Source organism: Pelophylax lessonae (assembly GCF_965119305.1).
Source record: "Pelophylax lessonae genome assembly, chromosome: 1".
Lineage (NCBI taxonomy): Eukaryota > Metazoa > Chordata > Amphibia > Anura > Ranidae > Pelophylax > Pelophylax lessonae.
In genome coordinates, this window is record NC_138768.1 from 571473238 (window position 1) to 571495028 (window position 21791).

The window sequence follows — 21791 nt, forward strand, 5'->3', positions numbered from 1 at the left end:
CAGACAAGCTGAGCTGCACCTGAGCATCATGAACAGACCTTACTAACAGATCCTGCTCTCTGGTAGGCAGAAAGACCCAAAATGAAAGGGAGGGTGGGTTCCGCGCTTATGGATATCCAACGGATATATATCAGAAGTAGTTAGGCTGCAGCCTACCCTAAACTACAATCGAAAGACTGTACTAAAGGTATGTGGAGAATTGGGTAATTGGCGCTGCCGTTACTAGAATATTATATAAATCACAAAGTGGTGTACGTGGATAAATAAAAGTGTCTGTGCTGGTGTCAGTAGACACAATAAATAAAACTATCATATAAAACAGGAATAAATTGGTAAGATCAACATATATAAAAAATAAATATTATATCACAGTGGTATAAAAAGTGCAATCAAGTCATATATATATAAAAAACACAATCAAATCGTATATATAAAAAACAATAAAACAATATAAAGTGACAAGTGATGAATGATGCTAGATCATGTGCAAAAAGTAACAGTGTAGAAAGTACAGAGAAATTGCAATACGTGCAATTTTGTGCAAAATAATGAATGATCACTAATTGAAGATATATATATATATATATATATATATATATATATATATATATATATATATATATATATATATATATATATATATGGTCCTATTAGCGAAAAATAATTACAAATCAGAGAATAAAAGTGCAAATAGTGCAATAATGTGCAAAAAGACAATAAATATTAAAGTGACTGGTTAAAAATTAATAAATCCTAATAACCAGTATAAGTGTTCAGAAATAGTCCAAATCCAAAAGAAAGATCCAGAGAGAATCAGTGTACGAATAAAAACGATCGGTGAATAGATGCAAATAAGATTGCAGGTGACCCCGTGGTGGGCAACTGGCGAGGTGAGGGGTAATCCCACTAGTAAATAACCTACTAACCAGATGTTCCCACCCCACACAGGGGTATAGGGCGGGTATTAGGGTATGGATGGAACTCCTTCCCTTCGCTCCTAACTTCTTGGTGGATCGGGGGAATATTAGAAGCCGTCCCTGGGGGTCCCGGATGTCACCGGAGGAAAACCGGATCCTTAGGTCCTCTCCAATAGGGATGGTGGTAAATCCGAAATTTCGTAGGTAAAGGCTGGCCACTCAACAGTGGAATATACAGGGCAAAGAAAAATGCTCGATAGTGTGATACCGTATGACTAATTTTATTATTTAGTACATAAAAGCTGGGTACTCACAGTGTAACAGATAAAAAACAACGTTTTGTCCGCGTTTTGTCATCTGACGTCCTCTGCACGCTGCAGAGGACGTCAGATGACGAAAAGCATACAGCGCCGTTGCATCATTTCCGGTTCCGACTATCTGGTGGAACGCAGTGCGTTCCGAGACGCTACTTCCACGCTGTTTTTTATCTGTTACACTGTGAGTACCCAGCTTTTATGTACTAAATAATAAAATTAGTCATACGGTATCACACTATCGAGCATTTTTCTTTGCCCTGTATATTCCACTGTTGAGTGGCCAGCCTTTACCTACGAAATTTCGGATTTACCACCATCCCTATTGGAGAGGACCTAAGGATCCGGTTTTCCTCCGGTGACATCCGGGACCCCCAGGGACGGCTTCTAATATCCCCCCGATCCACCAAGAAGTTAGGAGCGAAGGGAAGGAGTTCCATCCATACCCTAATACCTGCCCTATACCCCTGTGTGGGGTGGGAACATCTGGTTAGTAGGTTATTTACTAGTGGGATTATCCCTCACCTCACCAGTTGCCCACCACGGGGTCACCTGCAATCTTATTTGCATCTATTCACCGATCGTTTTTATTCGTACACTGATTTTCTCTGGATCTTTCTTTTGACTTTGGACTATTTCTGAACACTTCTACTGGTTATTAGGATTTATTAATTTTTAACCAGTCACTTTAATATTTATTGTCTTTTTGCACATTATTGCACTATTTGCACTTTTATTCTCTGATTTGTAATTATTTTTCGCTAATAGGACTATATATATATATATATATATATCTCTTCAATTAGTGATCATACATTATTTTGCACAAAATTGCACGTATTGCAATTTCTCTGTACATTCTACACTGTTACTTTTTGCACATTATTTAGCATAATTCATCACTTGTCACTTTATATTATTTTATTGTTTTTTATATATACGATTTTATTGTGTTTTTTATATATATATGACTTGATTGCACTTTTTATACCACTGTGATATAGTATTTTTTATATATGTTGATCTTACCAATTTATTCCTGTTTTATATGATAGTTTTATTCATTGTGTCTACTGACACCAGCACAGACACTTTTATTTATCCACATACACCACGTTGTGATTTATAGAAAGACCCAAAACTTTACTCTCTTTTCTAGCATCTACCTAGGAGGGTGCAACAACTGTAAAACCAAAATATCTGTATTTAATGGTGCTAATTGAACGAGTAGACCTGTCACCTAATGTCAGTTCAACTCATGTCACCATGTTTTGCTCTGCAACAGTCCCAGCTACCACTGCTGATCCACCACTGATAAAATGGCAGAAATGCAGCTCTAATGTTGAAACATTGTTACATGTTATGTGGGCCTGCCCATCCCTCACTAGCCTATGGAATCAGGTGTTTAGTTTCATTGCAAAACACACCAGGTGTATACTTAAACCCAACCCAGCCCTAGCTGTTCTGCACTTGGGTATGGAATGACCCCCCCCCCACAATATAAATCTTGGACATCGCATGTCCTACTAGCAACCAGGACACCTATTCTGAGGAAATGGAGAACCCCAGACACACCCAACCTGTCCGAAGTAGTTGTACTATTGCGTATGAACTTTCAGTTTGAAAAATCTTTGGCGATTAATAAGGCGCGTCTTAGGGAATTTAATAAATTCTGGGACTTTTGGTCTACCACTTGACTCAACCTTACTGCTTATGCTTCATGTTGTTGTTTATGTTCTGATATCACTAAGTTTGATGTAACCTTGAGGCTACGTTCACATCTTGGCATTGCTATTACAGGCGTTTTTATGGGAGTTTTTTCAGGTGTTTTTATGGGCGTTTTTGCAGGCGTTTTTTGTGCAGGCATTTTTAGATTGAATAGAGACCAATGGAAACGCCTGTAATCTGCCCAAAAAGAAGCTCATGTACTTTTTTGAGCGTTGGGCGTTTTGCTCACAGCGTCAAAATGCTCAGATGTGAACAGGGGCCATTGAAATGAACAGGATTTGTCTTGTTGGGCGTTTTGAGAGCTGATCCTAGAGCAGAAAAACTCCCCAAAAACACCCCAAAACGCCTACATGTGAACAAAGCCTTACCCATATCTGATAACTGTGTTTGCCATGTACCATGCAGTATCGAGAAGATACTTGTTTACATTTGTAAAAGGTGCAAGTGATGTTGGGACCGGCGCTACCACATAAATATTGTGTCTGTGCAATTCCATACACTATATAATTCATATAAAAACATATAAAAGTGCATATAGTGCTTAAACCAAAGTGCTGCGTGCTGTAAACCTTTTATATATTCGCATGGGCTGTGCTCAGTGTACCATATAAACACATGTGTACATATAAAGTGCTGAGTGCTATTGATAACCACGTGTGTGATTGCGTGCTAAACAAAGTTTGGCGCCAGTGGGTGTACCACCAATTGCACCGTTGCTTACCGCACTCTTAGGATGGTGGCTCAGCACTCCCTGGTCACTAGAACAGAAAACAAGCCTCCATTGCGTAGTATATCCTTGTTAGGGTAAAACAACGTAGCATCCACTCACATTTAGGGAGTTCACTATCAGCTTGAGGTGTTCGCCGGGTCGCTTCCGCGTTCCACCAGCTCAAACCACCGTTCCCGGAAGTGACGTGCTGACGTACGCAAACCACGCCCTACGCGTTTCGTCATACGACGTCATCTGGACGCTCCAGATGACGTCGTATGACGAAACGCGTAGGGCGTGGTTTGCGTACGTCAGTACGTCACTTCCGGGAACGGTGGTTTGAGCTGGTGGAACGCGGAAGCGACCCGGCGAACACCTCAAGCTGATAGTGAACTCCCTAAATGTGAGTGGATGCTACGTTGTTTTACCCTAACAAGGATATACTACGCAATGGAGGCTTGTTTTCTGTTCTAGTGACCAGGGAGTGCTGAGCCACCATCCTAAGAGTGCGGTAAGCAACGGTGCAATTGGTGGTACACCCACTGGCGCCAAACTTTGTTTAGCACGCAATCACACACGTGGTTATCAATAGCACTCAGCACTTTATATGTATACATGTGTTTATATGGTACACTGAGCACAGCCCATGCGAATATATAAAAGGTTTACAGCACGCAGCACTTTGGTTTAAGCACTATATGCACTTTTATATGTTTTTATATGAATTATACAGTGTATGGAATTGCACAGACACAATATTTATGTGGTAGCACCGGTCCCAACATCACTTGCACCTTTTACCATTCTACTACCTCAGTGGTAGGTTGGGGGCAGCTTACACCACCATTTTTTTAGTCCAAAAAGTACTGAAAACTCCATAGCGCTGGTATTTAAACCCTTTTCACTTGTTTACATTTATTATTTGTTATGTACTTAAAACTCAATAAAAATTATTAAAAAAAATGACAGATATGTGATCTGTCTCTAAATAAAAAAAAAAATATATATACAGTATATATACAGTATATATATATATATATATATATAGGGTTGAGCGGACACCTAGATGTCCGTGTTCGACGGGTTCGGCCGAACTTTAAAAAAAGTCCGGGTCCGTGTCCCGGACTTTTACCGAACTTTTCCCGGACACCGAACCCCATTGAAGTCAATGGGGACCCGAACTTTAAGGCACTAAAATGGCTCTAAAACACCAATGGAAAGGGCTAGAGTGCTGCAAATGGCAGCAAAACGTAGTTAAGAGCATGGCAAGTGCTCTGCAAACAAATGTGGATAGGGAAATAACTTAAAACAACAAAAAAAAAACAGAAAAATAAAACAATGTTCTTCATCTCTGAAGGACGAGGCCCATATGGAGTAGGAGGGAGGTTGAGGTGGTGGTGGATGTGGCGGTGTCATAGGCGTGCGCACAGGGTGTGCCTGGTGTACCTGGGCACACCCTAATCACCTAGGGCACATAGCATTATCGCTCTGTTTGCCAGTGAGGAGATGGGAAAGATCTCCCTCGCACCTGCTCTGCTCTATTTCTCTTTGCCAGCAGGGAGAGTAATGTATCGGGGCCATGTACATGTAGGCAAACACATGCATGTGTATTTCAACTTTGGGGTGCACACCCTAATGCAATAGGCTGCGCACACCTATGGGCGGTGTAGGTGGAAGCGGCGGTGGAGGAGGACCAGGGCCGGATTAAGAGCATCATGGTCTTGGTGCTGAGGATTTTGAAGGGCCTTAAGGGCCGTGCCTTGGCATGCACCCAGAGGAGGAAGGGTGCAGCCATGCATGCCTAATTCAACATGGGATGCTGTCTCTGAAGCCCATAAACACATCCATGCATCGGCAACTGTCCCTCCTTGTCTGGCCTTCGCGCTGTGTGGGGAGGTTCTGAGGGTGCTGCCTGGGGAAGCGAGCATAGAAGCCAGACTTCTGTGTTTACAAGTGACAGAAGAGTGGTCACAGTGAATATGGCCAACCCGGGGCCTATATAAAAGGTAGGGGCCTGCATGGAGCTGCAGCTCCAATAGCCCCTACGTTAATCTGGCCCTGAGGAGGAGGACGAGGTAGCCAACACTGCTTCTTTTCACAAATTTTAAATGAGGGTACACCCCAAAAGAGTGAGAAAGAGCAAAAATGGAACAATGGCTGGGTAAGGTCGGTATCCATTGCTATTCTGCACAAGGTACGGAAAAGTCCCGTGGGATCCATGCCTGGTTCATTTTAATGAACGTGAGCTTGTCCACATTGTCTCTGGACAGGCGGCTGCGCTTGTCTGTTATAACACCCCCAGCCGTGCTAAATACCCGTTCAGATAATACACTGGCTGCAGGGCACGCCAGCACCTCCAAGGCGTAAAGGGCAAGCTCAGGCCATGTGCCCAATTTGGAGACCCAGAAGTTGAAGGGGGCAGACCCCTCATTCACTACATGTAGGCGTGTGCACACATACTGCTCCACCATGTTGGTAAAATGCTGCCTCCTGCTAAGACGTTCCATATGAGCTGCTGGTGCTGCTGTTTGTTGTGGCGTGCTGACAAAGCTTTTCCACATTTCGGCCATGCTAACCCTGCCTTCTGAGGTGCTGGCGGTGCCCTGGTTGAGTTGGCGACCTCCTCCTCCTCCTCCTCTGCCTTGTGCTTCCACTGTGGCCCCGCTGTCAGATGGGAATGCCAGCAGCATCGCGTCTACCAGCGTGCGCTTGTACTCGCGCATCTTGCGATCGCGCTCCAGTGAGTGAATTAAGGACGGTACGTTGTCCTTGTAACGGGGATCCAGCAGCGTGGCCACCCAGTAATCAGCACAAGTTAGAATGTGGGCAACTCGGCGGTCGTTGTGGAGACACTGCAGCATGTAATCGCTCATGTGTGCCAGGCTGCCCAGAGGCGACGAAAGGCTGTCCTCTGTGGGAGGTGTATCGTCCGTGTCCTCTGTATCCCCCCAGCCATGATGGCCATGAGCTGGCCTGGGTGCCACCCTGCTGTGAACATGGTTTCATCTCCTCCTCCAGCTCCTCCTCTTCCTCATCCTCCTCATCCTCCAGAACTGTGCCCCTGCTGGACAATTGTGTCCCTGGCGTTTGTGTGTGAAGGAACCCACCCTCGGAGCCCCTTGTGAATGACTGCCCTGAAAGCCTTTGAAATGTTACCTCTTCATCCTCCTCCTCCTCATCCTGTGCCACATCCTCTTCCATCATCGCCCGAATTGTTTTTTCAAGGAGGCATAGAAGTGGGATAGTTAAGCTGAGAACGGCGTCATTGCCACTGGCCATGTTGGTGGAGTACTCAAAACAGCGCAACAAGGCACAATATATGCAAATGTCAAATATGCAAACTATGCCGCAATTTAATGTTTTTTACACCAAAAGGGTGTGTATTGAATAGCGGAATAGGATAAAAAACTGTATCTCACACGTACAAACACAGACTAGGCCCATTTAAATTTTTTCCTACCCTAAAGGGAGGATGAGGAAGAGGAGTATGGAACAGGCAGCACCCTCAAATCTTCAGAAGTATGAGATGAACCCCAAAAACTTGGAAAGGTGGATCTCACATGTACCGACACAGACTATTCCGCAATTTAAATTGAGCCCCAAAGGTTTTTATTGAATAGCGGAATAGGAAATATGATAAAAAAAAAGTGTATGTTTTTCACACGTACAGAAGCACACTAGGCCCCAATTACTATTGTTTGTACACCTAAAAGGATGGATGAGGAAGAGGAGGAGGAGGAGTATAGAACAGGCAGCACCCTCAAAGCTTCAGAAGTATGAGATGAACCCCAAAAACTTGGAAAGGTGGATCTCACACGTACCGACACAGACTATTCCGCAATTTAATTGAGCCCCAAAGGTTTTTATTGAATAGCGGAATAGGAAATATGATCAAAAAAAAGTGTATGTTTTTCACACGTACAGAAGCACACTAGGCCCCAATTACTATTGCTTGTACACCTAAAAGGATGGATGAGGAAGAGGAGGAGGAGGAGTATAGAACAGGCAGCACCCTCAAAGCTTCAGAAGTATGAGATGAACCCCAAAAACTTGGAAAGGTGGATCTCACACGTACCGACACAGACTATTCCGCAATTTAATTGAGCCCCAAAGGTTTTTATTGAATAACGGAATAGGAAATATGATCAAAAAAAGTGTATGTTTTTCACACGTACAGAAGCACACTAGGCCCCAATTACTATTGTTTGTACACCTAAAAGGATGGATGAGGAGGAGGAGGAGGAGGAGTATAGAACAGGCAGCACCCTCAAAGCTTCAGAAGTATGAGATTGTGTTCACTGTACCCCACAAAGATTGTGTTCACTGTACCCCACAAAGATTGTGTTCACTGTACCCCACAAAGGTTTTGTTCACTGCACCCCACAAAGATTGTGTTCACTGTACCCCACAAAGGTTTTGTTCACTGCACCCCACAAAGATTGTGTTCACTGTACCCCACAAAGATTGTGTTCACTGCACCCCAAAAGGATTGTCTTCTCTGCACCCCACAAAGATTGTGTTCACTGTACCCCACAAAGGTTTTGTTCACTGCACCCCACAAAGATTGTGTTCACTGCACCCCACAAAGATTGTGTTCACTGTACCCCACAAAGGTTTTGTTCACTGCACCCCACAAAGATTGTGTTCACTGTACCCCACAAAGATTGTGTTCACTGCACTCCAAAAGGATTGTCTTCACTGCACCCCACAAAGATTGTGTTCACTGTACCCCACAAAGGTTTTGTTCACTGCACCCCACAAAGATTGTGTTCACTGTACCCCACAAAGGTTTTGTTCACTGCACCCCACAAAGATTGTGTTCACTGTACCCCCCAAAGATTTTGTTCACTGCACCCCACAAGGATTGTCTTCACTGCACCCCACAAGGATTGTCTTCACTGCACCCCACAAAGATTGTGTTCACTGTACCCCACAAAGATTTTGTTCACTGCACCCCACAAAGATTGTGTTCACTGTACCCCACAAAGATTTTGTTCACTGCACTCCAAAAGGATTGTCTTCACTGCACCCACAAAGATTGTGTTCACTGTACCCCACAAAGGTTTTGTTCACTGCACCCCACAAAGATTGTGTTCACTGTACCCCCCAAAGATTTTGTTCACTGCACCCCACAAGGATTGTCTTCACTGCACCCCACAAGGATTGTCTTCACTGCACCCCACAAAGATTGTGTTCACTGTACCCCACAAAGATTTTGTTCACTGCACCCCACAAAGATTGTGTTCACTGTACCCCACAAAGATTTTGTTCACTGCACTCCAAAAGGATTGTCTTCACTGCACCCCACAAAGATTGTGTTCACTGTACCCCACAAAGGTTTTGTTCACTGCACCCCACAAAGATTGTGTTCACTGTACCCCACAAAGGTTTTGTTCACTGCACCCCACAAAGATTGTGTTCACTGCACCCCACAAAGATTGTGTTCACTGTACCCCACAAAGGTTTTGTTCACTGCACCCCACAAAGATTGTGTTCACTGTACCCCACAAAGGTTTTGTTCACTGCACCCCACAAAGATTGTGTTCACTGTACCCCACAAAGGTTTTGTTCACTGCACCCCACAAAGATTGTGTTCACTGTACCCCCCAAAGATTTTGTTCACTGCACCCCACAAGGATTGTCTTCACTGCACCCCACAAGGATTGTCTTCACTGCACCCCACAAAGATTTTGTTCACTGCACCCCACAAAGATTTTGTTCACTGCACCCCACAAGGATTGTCTTCACTGCACCCCACAAGGATTGTCTTCACTGCACCCCACAAAGATTGTGTTCACTGTACCCCCACAAAGGTTTTGTTCACTGTACCCCCACAAAGGTTTTGTTCACTGCACCCCACAAAGATTGTGTTCACTGTACCCCCCAAAGATTTTGTTCACTACACCCCACAAGGATTGTCTTCTCTGCACCCCACAAAGATTGTGTTCACTGTACCCCCCAAAGATTTTGTTCACTGCACCCCACAAGGATTGTCTTCACTGCACCCCACAAGGATTGTCTTCACTGCACCCCACAAAGATTGTGTTCACTGTACCCCCACAAAGGTTTTGTTCACTGCACCCCACAAAGATTGTGTTCACTGTACCCCCCAAAGATTTTGTTCACTGCACTCCAAAAGCATTGTGTTCACTGCACCCCAAAAAGATTGTGTTCACTGCAGCCCACACACAGAAAAATGGATGTGGATCACTGACACCTGCCTATCTCCTATCCCACACCACACAGCAATATCGATTGTAGTTTGTAGAACACACTTTCCCTAAAATTCAGCAGACTCTGTCCCTAACAGGATTGAGAAGAGATCGTAGATCAGGAGAACTAAGTGCAGACCCCACCCCACACAGCAATATCGATTGTAGTTTGTAGAACACACTGACCCTATAATTCAGCAGACTCTATCCCTAAAATGCCTACAACTCGCCCTGCCTAAACACTCCGACCTGTCCCTCAATTCTATCCGGACACAAATGTTTTTTTCCTGCCTATCTTTCCCTAATCAGCAGCCAGCACGTTGATGTGTGCTCTGTCCCTGATCTAAGCAGCATAATGACGCCGCTGCGGCTGCCTCGAACTTATAAAGACTTGGTCACATGCTTCAGACGGCCAATCACAGCTACTGAGACATTTGCAGGCATGGCTGGGATGGCTTAAGGCACACCAGTTAAACGATTGTTGATTGGCTGTTGAAAGCCCGCCATGAAAAGAGCGCCAAAGCATGCAAAACCCGGAAATAAAACGACCGAACACGGATTTTTACCCGAATATACAGTAAAGTGTCCGTGTTCGTGTTCGGGTAACAAAAATCCAATTATTCGGTACGAACACGAATAATACAGTCCGTGTTCGCTCAACACTATATATATATATACTGTAATAAAAAAATGAAATACAGTACATGATGTAAAGCAATATGTACAAGACCATGTTTAACAGGAGGGCACATTGTTAAATGCATGTTATAACACATTGTACACATAGGAAGGTACATTTATGTTTTTCAAGATGCAAAGCTAGTCATAAATAGATGAATGTTGTAAGGGGGGATGGGTGCGCTGATAGTGTGTTGAAGCTGCTCCCGGTATTCAGTGCTTTTGAATATAGATAAATGTATATGTGGTGTGGGGTGCGCTAAACAACAAATAAATAATGAATATATAACATATATCTATGTGTGAACCAAATCAACAAAAGTAAATATATATAACATATATCAATCTGTGAAGCCAATTCTTGGTGATTTACACGTGGTGTTTGTTCACAAGGAGATTGGATATTTTTTCAGCACAAGAAAATATAGTTGCACCTTATTTATTTCCGTTTGGTAAGGATGAATTTCACTCGGTGGTGGATACACGTATTATTCGGATAGAATACAATTCTACTCACCTGCAAAATATTTATGGACACTTATGAATTTTTATGTTTATGCACCAATTGATTTGCATTATTAATTGGCTTCACAGATTGATATATGTTATATATATTTACTTTTGTTGATTTGGTTCACACATAGATATATGTTATATATTCATTATTTATTTGTTGTTTAGCGCACCCCACACCACATATATAAATAGATGAATGACTGAGGGGAAGGTCTTTAAAACATATTACCTTTTTTTTTTTTTAGCTAGCAACAAATGCCTTTTTGTGCTTTTTAATGGATGTATATGTCTTAGAGAGGTTCTGTTTCTTTAATATTGTAAAGTTACAGAGTTAAACATGTTTTTCGGTCAAAGTGGGGTCAACCATGTCTAAATGGTTTCTTAGTTTACACAGGTCTTTATGTAATATATTGATTGTTGGCATGCTTTTAAATATCTGTTGTAGTTTGTTATTAACATTTTTACTGCACTTGCTGTCTAATCTCTTACGTATAAAAAACAAAATGACTCAGAAATCCTCACTTTGAGCAATTTTTCACTTACTTCTAATTGATCCAAAACACTGTAAGAATAGCATTTAATCTGGTGAGGATTATAACTTCAGAAGCCATTAATTCTAGAGCATGATATGCACCTGAAAATTGACAGAGTATGGCTAAATCATATTTCTGTTTAAAGATCTGAAGGATTTTAATGTTGCTTATGCTACTCCTTCCATTTTACATAGTTTTTCAAATATATTGGTGTTCTCAATTTATAGTACTGTTCTGTGACTACCTTGCAAAAGTACTTTTCTCTGCTTGCTATATATTTTTACACATTCAATAAAACATATTCCATTTCCTAAGCAACATAACTAAATCAGTTAGCTCATCTCTTATGGAGAACTCTACAAGGAACTTTATTCTGTAGAGTGAAAATTCGCTGGAAGTTAACCACTTCAGCTCCGGAAGGTTTTACCCCCTTAATGACCAGCAGGGCCGGTGCTTCCACTAGGCAAACTAGGCAGCCGCCTAGGGCGCATTGCAACCTAGGGGCTCAGCCATGAGTCGGCACTCTCTGTCCATCATGAATGATCCTTGTGAGCTGAGGGGAGGGGGCGGCAGTGGGGGAGGAAGAATGGACAGAGAAAGATGCCAGGTGTCTGGGGCAGTGGCTAAACTACCAGGCCCTGGCTTTCCACCACTGTTGGGGGGGGGGGCAAGAGGCAGGAAGGGAGCCCACAGGAGTGCTGCCTGCATGATGATCCTCTTTGGCTGGAGCTGAGTGGTGTAAACCCTGGGCAGGAAGTGACTCTCTGCACTGAGCTGGTGGGCAGCCGTTTATTTCCCTGGGTCGGTATTAAGCAGGGAGCGGAGGAGAGCTGAACCTGACCCCAAGCTTGGCACTGGAGGGCGGCACCTTTACTGGAGCAGAAAAGACGAGGCACTGGAATGGTCTGAGGAGGTTGGGGATTAGGGACATGCGGAGCTCTCTGACTGCTGCTTCTCCCTTCACCAGGAGACGATTGGAGCTGTGGTGAGCACTGTGGTCCAGAAGAGGGGCATCCTAGGAAAAGGAATCAGCAGTATCACGGTGAAGGAGGGCAGAGTGTGGGTCTCTCTCTTCATACTGCCCAGTGAGTGTCCCCAGAACAGGGGATCAGGGTCCCTGGGTGTGACATGGAGGTTTCCTGGTGTGAAAGGGAATCAGGGTCACCAGGTGTGCCATGGAGGATAGGGGTCACCGGGTGTAACAGGGTTTCGGGGTCACCAGGTGTGCCATGAGGAATTGGGGTCCCTGGGTGTGCCATGGGGGATTTAGGTCCCGGGTGTGACATGGAGGAACATCAGGGTCCCCAGGTGTGACATGGAAAAACATCAGGGTCTCTGGGTATGACATGGAGGAACATTAGGTGCCCCTGGTGTGACATGGAGGATCATCAGGGTCCCTTGGTGTGGCATAGAGGGACATTAGGGTCCCCAGGTGTGACATGTAGCAATATGGGGGGTATGACAGCATACCATAGAGGAGCCATCAGATCAGGGTCACTGGGTATGACATAGAGGAGTTTTTAACCCCTTCCCTTTTTATTTTATTTTTTTGGGGGCGGGGGTGCAAGTAGCTGGTCTTGCCTAGGGCGTAAAATAGTCTAGCACCGGCCCTGATGACCAGGCCATATTTTTTGCGATTCGGCACTGCGTTACTTTAACGAAAAATTGCGCGGTCGTGCGACGCTGTACCCAAATACAATTGATGTCCTTTTTTCTCACAAATAGAGCTTTCTTTTGGTGGTATTTGATCACCTCTGCAGTTTTTAGATTTTGCACTATAAACAAAACAAGAGTGACAATTTTGAAAAAAAAAAAAAACACAATATTTTTTACTTTCTGCTATAAAACATTCCCAATAAAAAAAATGTAAAAAATCAAATTTTTCTATCAGTTTAGGCCAATTTGTATTTTGCTACATTTTTTTGGTAAAATAAAAACACAAAGCATATTTTAATTGGTTTGCGCAAAAGTTATAGCATTTACAAACTACGGGTTGGTTTTTTTGACTTTTTTTTTGTTTTGTTTTTATTAGTAATGGCAGCGATCAGTGATTTTTGGCGGAACTGCGACATTGTGGCTGACAGATCGGACCCCTAACTGACATTTTTTACACTTTTTGGGGACCAGCGACATTAATACAGTAATCAGTGCTAACTAATATTCACTGTTACTGTTTAAATGACACTGGCAGGGAAGGGGTTAACACTTGGAGTGATCAAAGGGGTTAATGTTTGCCTGTTGGTGCTTACTCACTGTGGGGGGGGGGAGGTCCTGTGACAGGCACAAAGGGATCGGGGGTTTCAGCTTAGCTGAAACTCCTGATCTCTCTCTGCCTGTGTGACAGTAGGCAGGCGGGTCTTCTGTCAGTTTCTCTGACGATTGCGGGAGGCCGGCGGCTATCACCGCCGCTCCTCCCCTGGGCCGCCTCGCTGTGTCTAAACAGATCTACGTGATTTTGCGCAGCCGACCCTCCCTGCCACAGTATATTTGCGTGGAGCGGTCGGCAAGCGGTTAAAGAATGCAAAAGGGACATTGTTGCTCCTAAAGAGGACCCTCTAGTGACTATTTAAGTTTGGATGAATACATTGTCATGTCCCAATATATAGCATCAGTTTAATTTTTTGCAAACACTCCATATTTTATCATTAAAGCGTAGAGATGGGCCAAACACCCCCCCCCCCCCGTTTGGTTTACACCAGAATTCTCGAACATTACAACAGAATCAAAAGTCCCCATTTTAAAGGTTTACATGCAAGTTTTTGGCCTTAAAAAGGGTATGGGGGCCTGGGTACTGCCCTAAAGGGGACATGTATCAAAGCAAAGATTTTTTTTTTTTATAAAATATAATTTTTACAGGAACAGTGATATTAATGATTCTGAAAGTGAAACTATAAAAATAAAAAAGTCCTTTAAATATAGTGCCTGGAGGTTCCTTTAGTCTGCCTGTAAAATGGCGCATCTGTACCATGTATAAAACCCACTGCAGCAAAACTGACATTTATAAAGAAAAAAATGACATTTAAATTGCGGGCAAAACAATACCATTGCCGGCAATACAAAAATGTTAAAAAACATTGTGGGGTCCCCCCCAAAATCAATACCAGACTCTTATCTAAGAATGGAGCTTGGCAGGTGAGGAAAGTAGGGGGATGAGTGAGCGGCCCCCATTCCTGATCCAGGCCAGGTCACATTTCCTCAACATGGAGGGGGTGCTTTGGCGATGGATCTACATTTGGGGACATTGTTTTTTTACTTTTTAAATACAGGAATTGTCAAAAACAGCCTCCTGTGGTTATTTAAATGTGACACTTTTTTTGGTGAATAGGTAGGGGTACAATGTACTCCATACTCATTCGTAGCCATCAACATAGGGACAAGGTGCTTTGTGGTGGGGGGGGGGGGGTGTCAGAGCCGCTCACTCGTCCCCCTCTTTCCTGGCCTGCCAAGCTGCAGGCTCCAATAAGGGTCTGGTATGGATTTTGGGGTGGACCCCACACCACTTTTTTTAAAAATGTTGGCATGGGGGATCCCCTTAAAATGAATACCAGACCCAAGGTTCTGGTATGGATTTTGAGGGGGGCCCACACGATTTTACTTTAAAGGTTGGCATGGGGTTCCCCTTAAACTCCATGCCAGACCAAAAGGGCCCCACACAGTTTTTCTGAGAAAGGCCACCCTCTGCTGGACAAAATATGTAAATAGAAATTATATATGAAAATAGAACGAAAGTGCTGCTGAGGATCCAATTGCCACTTTGCTACTTTACCAACCCTCATGGGAGCCCAGTTGAAGTTCCAAGGGATAGACTTATACTACTTAATGAACTTTATGAAAGAAATTACTTTCTCACCTATTTAAGGTATGACTACCTCATGGGACACAAGGGAGCATCAGGGGCACAACTAAAAGGGCACTTGGAGGAAAGTGTATGGAAGATGTCTTTGAGAACTGTTCAGTTGTTATCCTTAAAGGAGAAATATAGCTTTTATAGCTGTAGTTCCCCTATGGGTCACAGGAGTGCAGTTTGTTCTGCACTTCTGTGACCTGTTTTTAGCTGACACCGACTAAAACCCGCTGTCTTTTGATGTCACAAAACCAGTCCAGGCTCTAAAAAGATCCTAGCCATATGGTCAGGATCAACCCAGATGCTTGGACTGGCAGATGGCCAATGCTGCATCCACCTTCTGGGTTTGCAAACCCCGGCCTTCTGATTGGTGGAGCCACGATGACGTCACTCCTGCGCATGCATGAGGGAGGCTCAGCCGTGGCACACAGCTCGGATGGAACAACACGGGTATGTCCCTCCTTCTGAGCGCATGCGCCGGTGACGTCACCGGATGTTGCTCACTAGAATATCTTCTAAACTATGCACATTTAGGAGATATTAATTTTACCTATAAGCAGGCTTTATTATGAGCTTGCCTTTATATAGAAATAATAAAACAGAGTTTACTACCACTTTAACAGGGGACGATGGGCATAGAAGCTAGGAGGAGGCTATATTGCCATTGCTAATGACTACAGTACTAGTGTCATGTGTATAAGCAGCCAGCCATTCGGGAAGCCAGCAACATGGCAGGGGTGAAGGAAGCCTGGTAGTAAAGGAGCTTGATGCTTAACCACTTGCAGACCGCCCCACACAGATTTACTGGGGCAGGGCGGCTCGGCTGTGCATAATCACATAGACCTATGTGATTATGTGCACACGGTCTCGGAGCTGCGCTCCCGCTGTGATTAGACTGAGCGGGAGCCAGACCATGAGAGGAGCAGGCTCGATAGCCGCTGGCCTCCCACGATCTTCAGAGGAACTGACAGGAGAGAAGAGTGCCTATTTAACTACTTGCCTACTGTGCACTTAAACCCCCTTCCCATCCAGACCAATTTTTATCTTTCAGCGCTCTCACACTTTGAATGACAATTGCGCGGTCATGCTACACTGTACCCATATGAAATTTTTATCATTTTTTTCACACAAACAGAGCTTTCTTTTAGTGGTATGTAATCACCTCTGGGTTTTTTATTTTTTACAAAAAAAAAGAAAAAAGACAGAAAATTTTGAAAAAAAAAAAAAAAGTTTTTATTTTCTGCGAGTAAATTTTGAAAATAAAATTTTCTTCTTCACTGAAGGGCGCTGATGAGGCGGCACTGATGGGCACTGATAGGCTGCACTGATGGGCACTGATGAGGTGGCACTTATGGGCACTGATGAGGTGGCACTTATGGGCACTGATGAGGAGGTACTAATATGCCGCACTGATGAGCACTGATAGGCGGCACTGATAGGCGGCACTGATGAGCACTGATAGGCGGCACTGATGAGCACTGATAGGCGGCACTGCTGGGCACTGAGAGGTGGCACTGCTGGGCACTGAGAGGTGGCACTGAGAGGTGGCACTGCTGGGCACTGAGAGGCGGCACTGATGGGCGGCACTGATGGGCACTGATAGGCGGCACTGATGGGCACTGGCGGATGGCACTGATGGACACTGACAGGTGGCACTGATGAGCACTGATGAGCATTGATGGGCAGCACCATTAGTGCCCACACTCAGTGCCCATAGTGCTGCCAGTCAGTGCTCATCAGTGCCTAGATGAGCAGGCACTGATGGGCACTGACTGACAGCACTATGGGCACTGATTGTGGGCATTGATGGGGGGCACTGATGGCGGGCACTGTGGGCACTGATGGGGGGCAATTTATGTATGCTTTTTACCTTTAGTAATCAGGGCACTGGTGATCAGTGCCCTGATTACATTTCTTCTGTGTCCCCGGCGCTGTGAGGCTCCCCCTCCTTCCTCACACTGCAGGCTCCGTGTGAGGAAGGAGCGCCGGCGATGAGAGATGATCTCATATGTTTACATATGAGATCATCTCTCATTGGACGGTCCGATCACGTGGTGAATGGCCGCTGTGATTGGCCATTCACCGCGATCTGTGATCGGCTGTGTCCAAGGGACACGGCCGACACAGATTTTCCCCGATGCGCGCTCGCGGGAGCGCGCGGGGAGACTCTTTCTGGGAGGCTGTTTAAAAACGGCCTCCCGAAAATTCAAGTCCGCGCTGCAGCCGTATATAGGCTGTAGCGCTGATGGGAAAAGGTTAAACAAAGCAGGTGGCTCTTCTGTCAGACAGGCACAGTGAGATTGTGTGTTTCAGCTAAGCTGAAACACCGATCTCTGTGTGCCTGTCACAGAGCCCCCCCCCCCCCCACAGTTAGTAAGCACAATTAGGCATACATTTAACCATTTGATCCCCCCCGTATTAACCCCTTCCCTGCCAGTGTCATTTATACAGTAACAGTGCAGATTATTTAGCACTGATTACTGTATTAATGTCACTTATCCCCAAAAAGTGTAAAAAATGTCAGTTAGGTGTCCGAATTGTCTGCCGCATTGTTGCAGTCCCACTAAAAATCGCTAATCGTCGCCATTACTAATAAAAAATAAATAAATAAAAAGTCCAAAAATCTATCCCATAGTTTGTAAACACAATAACTTTTGCACAAACCAATTAAAATACGCTTTTTGGGATTCTTTTTACCAAAAATATGTAGCAGAATACAACTTGGCCTAAACTGATAAAAAATGTTTATTTTTTTTTTTTTTACTGGGAATGGTTTATACATAAAGTAAAAAATATTGTGTTTTTTTTTCAAAATGGTCGCTCTTTTTTTGTTTATAACGCAAAATCTATAGCGCAGAGGTGATCAAATACCGCCAAAAGAAAGCTCTATTTGTGGGAAAAAAAGGACATCAATTGTATTTGGGTACAGCGTTGCACAACTGCGCAATTGTTAGTTAAAGTAAGACAGTGCTGAATCGCAAAAAATGGCCTGGTCATTAAGGGGATAAAACCTTCCGGAGCTGAACTGGTTAAAGAGTAACTCCACTTTCGTGGGGAAAAAAAATAGCAAATAAAGAAAAAATAATATTGCGTATACCATTGCGACATAAGTCATATTTTAATTGAATGTTTTTAAAAAATACCTTTCCTTTTCAATCTGTAGCCGCTGTATTTTCTGAAAATGCAATGCAATATGGCTACCTGGAGCTGTTCTGTACGCAGAATATGTACTGACCACCCCCCAGAAACATAATTTCCTGCTTGTGTGATTGGCTCACCAATTTTCCCAGAAGTCTGCCTAAAATACAAGTCAGATTTTAGGCATGCCCTGCAGCAAAAATTTAATTTTTTGTGAGATACTCCCAATAGGAACATGTCTAAAGGGATGCAGGCCCAGCAGATTTCCTCATTAGTGCCCTGCAGCTGCACAGCTGATGGATAATTATGGAACCATTCCCATTATACCCACTCAGCCCAGAGGCACAGATGAACAAACAGTAATTTTTTCAGAATAACAAAAGGTAGGAATCTGCAACAAAGGTTTTTATAATCCTTGTAATGTACATAGATCACCCAGATGGGAATTTTTTTTTCTTCAACAAAAGTGGAGTTACGCTTTAAGGCTAAGTTTTTTTCCTAAATTCCAGCTTCCATATGTGCCATATACCATTAATGTACCTCAGAAAGGAAAACAAATCTCCCTATATTCTAGGGCAGGCTTACCAGTGTCTCCTATAGAAAACTCCTCCATTACTTTCTGCTATTTGTCCTTGGGACATGAAAACCATTAGTACTTCAGCAGCTGGCCTCATTAACAGACACCCTGCACCTGCCCTCCTCCTCCCACCCACATCTGCAGTTACTTGTAGTCATTATCAGTGTGCACCATTCTCACTAAATACACAGCCAGCAGGTTCCTCTGCTGATCGATTGTTTAGTACTTTACCTTCATCTTGCACAGATCCAATTTTCTTTCCACATTTTCAAAAAAGTCTCACACATATCGTATGGCCATACTCAGGAGGAGTAGCAGAATGTGTTTTGGGGTGTAGTTGCAAGTATGTATATGCCGTGTGAGAGAAATAACCTGTTAATATGACAATTTTGTAAAAAAAAAAAAAAAAAATCTTAATTTTGCAAAGAGTTATTGGAAAAAATTACAACTTGAAAAAATCCACCATAGTTCTAATTAAATACCTTGGAATGTCTACTTTCCAAAAAGGGGTCCTTTGGGGGATATTTGCACATGTTAGTGTCTCAAGAAATGAGATAGGCCGTCATTTCCATAGACACACTCCTAAACATTGTGGACAGCCTTCCCAGAAGAGTTGAAGCTGTTATTACTGCAAAGGGTGGGCCAACTCGATATTAAACCCTACGGACTAAGACTGGGATGCCATTAAAGTTCATGTGTGTGTAAAGGCAGGCGTCCTAATACTTTTGGTAATATAATGATTATGATTACTATGATGATTATTATTATCCTTTATGATTTTTAGGGTTCTCTAGAAATATCATAACATATATACATTTTCGCTTTGTTGCGTTTTTGCTTTTATGTCTCGTTTTCATATATGCAGTATGTTTTATTGTGTATTTCTCTCATGCTTGTCCAATAGCTCCGAAGAAGGGGGAGTGCTTTCCACCGAAACATGTTGGCTTTTATGTACTTTTACTTCAAATCTGCATTCGTTTGGAATGGCTGATACTTCCTACTTCTCCAAATCTAAAATGAAAAAGGTAACATACATGCAACGACTGGCTCCAAACATTGGAGGCAGCTCCAGATGACGTCTGCATGACGAAACGCGTAGGAAAGAGTTCTCGTACGTCATACGTCACTTCCGGTTTTGAAGAGTTGAGCCATGGAACGCGGAAGCATCCCAGCATCTCGTACTGAATGTGATCAGCCTGAATTGTGAGTCATATACACTTGCTTTCACATGTTATTATATACTGCACCATGGGGATTCTTGTCTGTTTGAGCACCTAGATCGTGTGAATATCTGTTGGAGGCCCACCTGAGCCCGCTCATTTCAGACACTAAGAACCCCCGGATTATTCATTCCTTTTGTGGAGATTACCATACAGCAACAACCAAATACCCTGTTAATAAGGGTGTGAAGGGTGAGTGCGATACCTAGTGGGCTTCACGGGTATAGGCACTAGACTCACCAGCATCATCCACTAAAGTAGCCTTTTGAATTTTGTCACTGGCACTTTCTTTCTTCTCTTTTTTTTCACTCAAAAGGTTGGATCTATCTCTTATTGAAGGAGAAACATTTTGTTCTCAAACAAACAATAAGCATTTTAGCCACCCTTAGTTTTTGAGATTTATACAGTGGCAAAAGTTATATTAGGTATAATTTCAGGGGTAGTGGGGTCCTGTAAGCTCAAAAGAGATGTTTTAGGATGAAATGGAATTCTTTAGCCGGTACTTCTGTATTCTTTATTGTTACTTTAGTTTAAAAACAACAACTGGGGACTCGACCAATGAATATTTAAAAAAACAGTATATTTACAACTCCAATATTTCTCATAAAAATAGGTTTTAGAAATATATTTAGAATTATATACTGTATATGTCTTTTTTTTTTTTTTCTTACAACAGTACACAGAGCTTGTAAGACCAATCAGCTAAATACACAGATAAGCTACGCATGTGGGAACCATTTTACTTACCAAATAATTTGTAATTTTGTACAACCAAATTCTTGACCTAGAGTGCAACATCAGTATGGGTTGGTCAAAAGCACACCCAATCCTGTTGAATGTCCAATGAAGTGTAATATTTCAGTTCACTTTCAGAACATGTGTATTAAGGAAAGTCCTTTTTGGCTATTGGTATTAGGGATTATAGGACACTGATATTAATATGCTACTCACAGTTGTTGCATTTAAACATAAGGGTAACAATTTAAAATTAAATTATATAAAGATATTTATATAATAATGCATTTAAATTACATAATTGCATCTACTGTTTTTTTTGTTTTTTGCATTATGTCATTGAAGTTCAGCTTTAAATACCGATTCTCCACTTACCTGTCCACAGCTATTGCCACCAATGTAAAAACAGATGCAGACACAGAAATTCCTTGAACCATGCCACTCATTTTACAGATCGTATTGCCAAATGGCCAACCTGTTCAAAAACAAAAAAGCACTTTACAGTTTGAACAATCCATTAAGAAGGAACATTTAAGGTGACACTTGCTAACACATTACAGGATTAAGTAGTCTTTCATAAACAGCATTTTGCACATAACCTTGATGCCCAGAACACTAAAGCTTCTAAATCCCATTTTAATGACAATAACCTTGTGTAAGTGCTACAAAT

At 43.0% G+C, this 21791-nt stretch overlaps 1 protein-coding gene across 1 annotated transcript in view; it reads right to left on the reverse strand.

Annotated features, from left to right (window-relative positions):
* NPFFR2 (neuropeptide FF receptor 2) overlaps positions 1 to 21791 on the reverse strand; it is an 88779-nt gene that overhangs the window by 13586 nt on the left and 53402 nt on the right. Inside the window, exon 2 of the mRNA XM_082253731.1 lies at positions 21497 to 21596. Coding sequence (XP_082109857.1) covers positions 21497 to 21596 — 100 coding nt within the window. The remainder of the gene's footprint in view (positions 1 to 21496; positions 21597 to 21791) is intronic.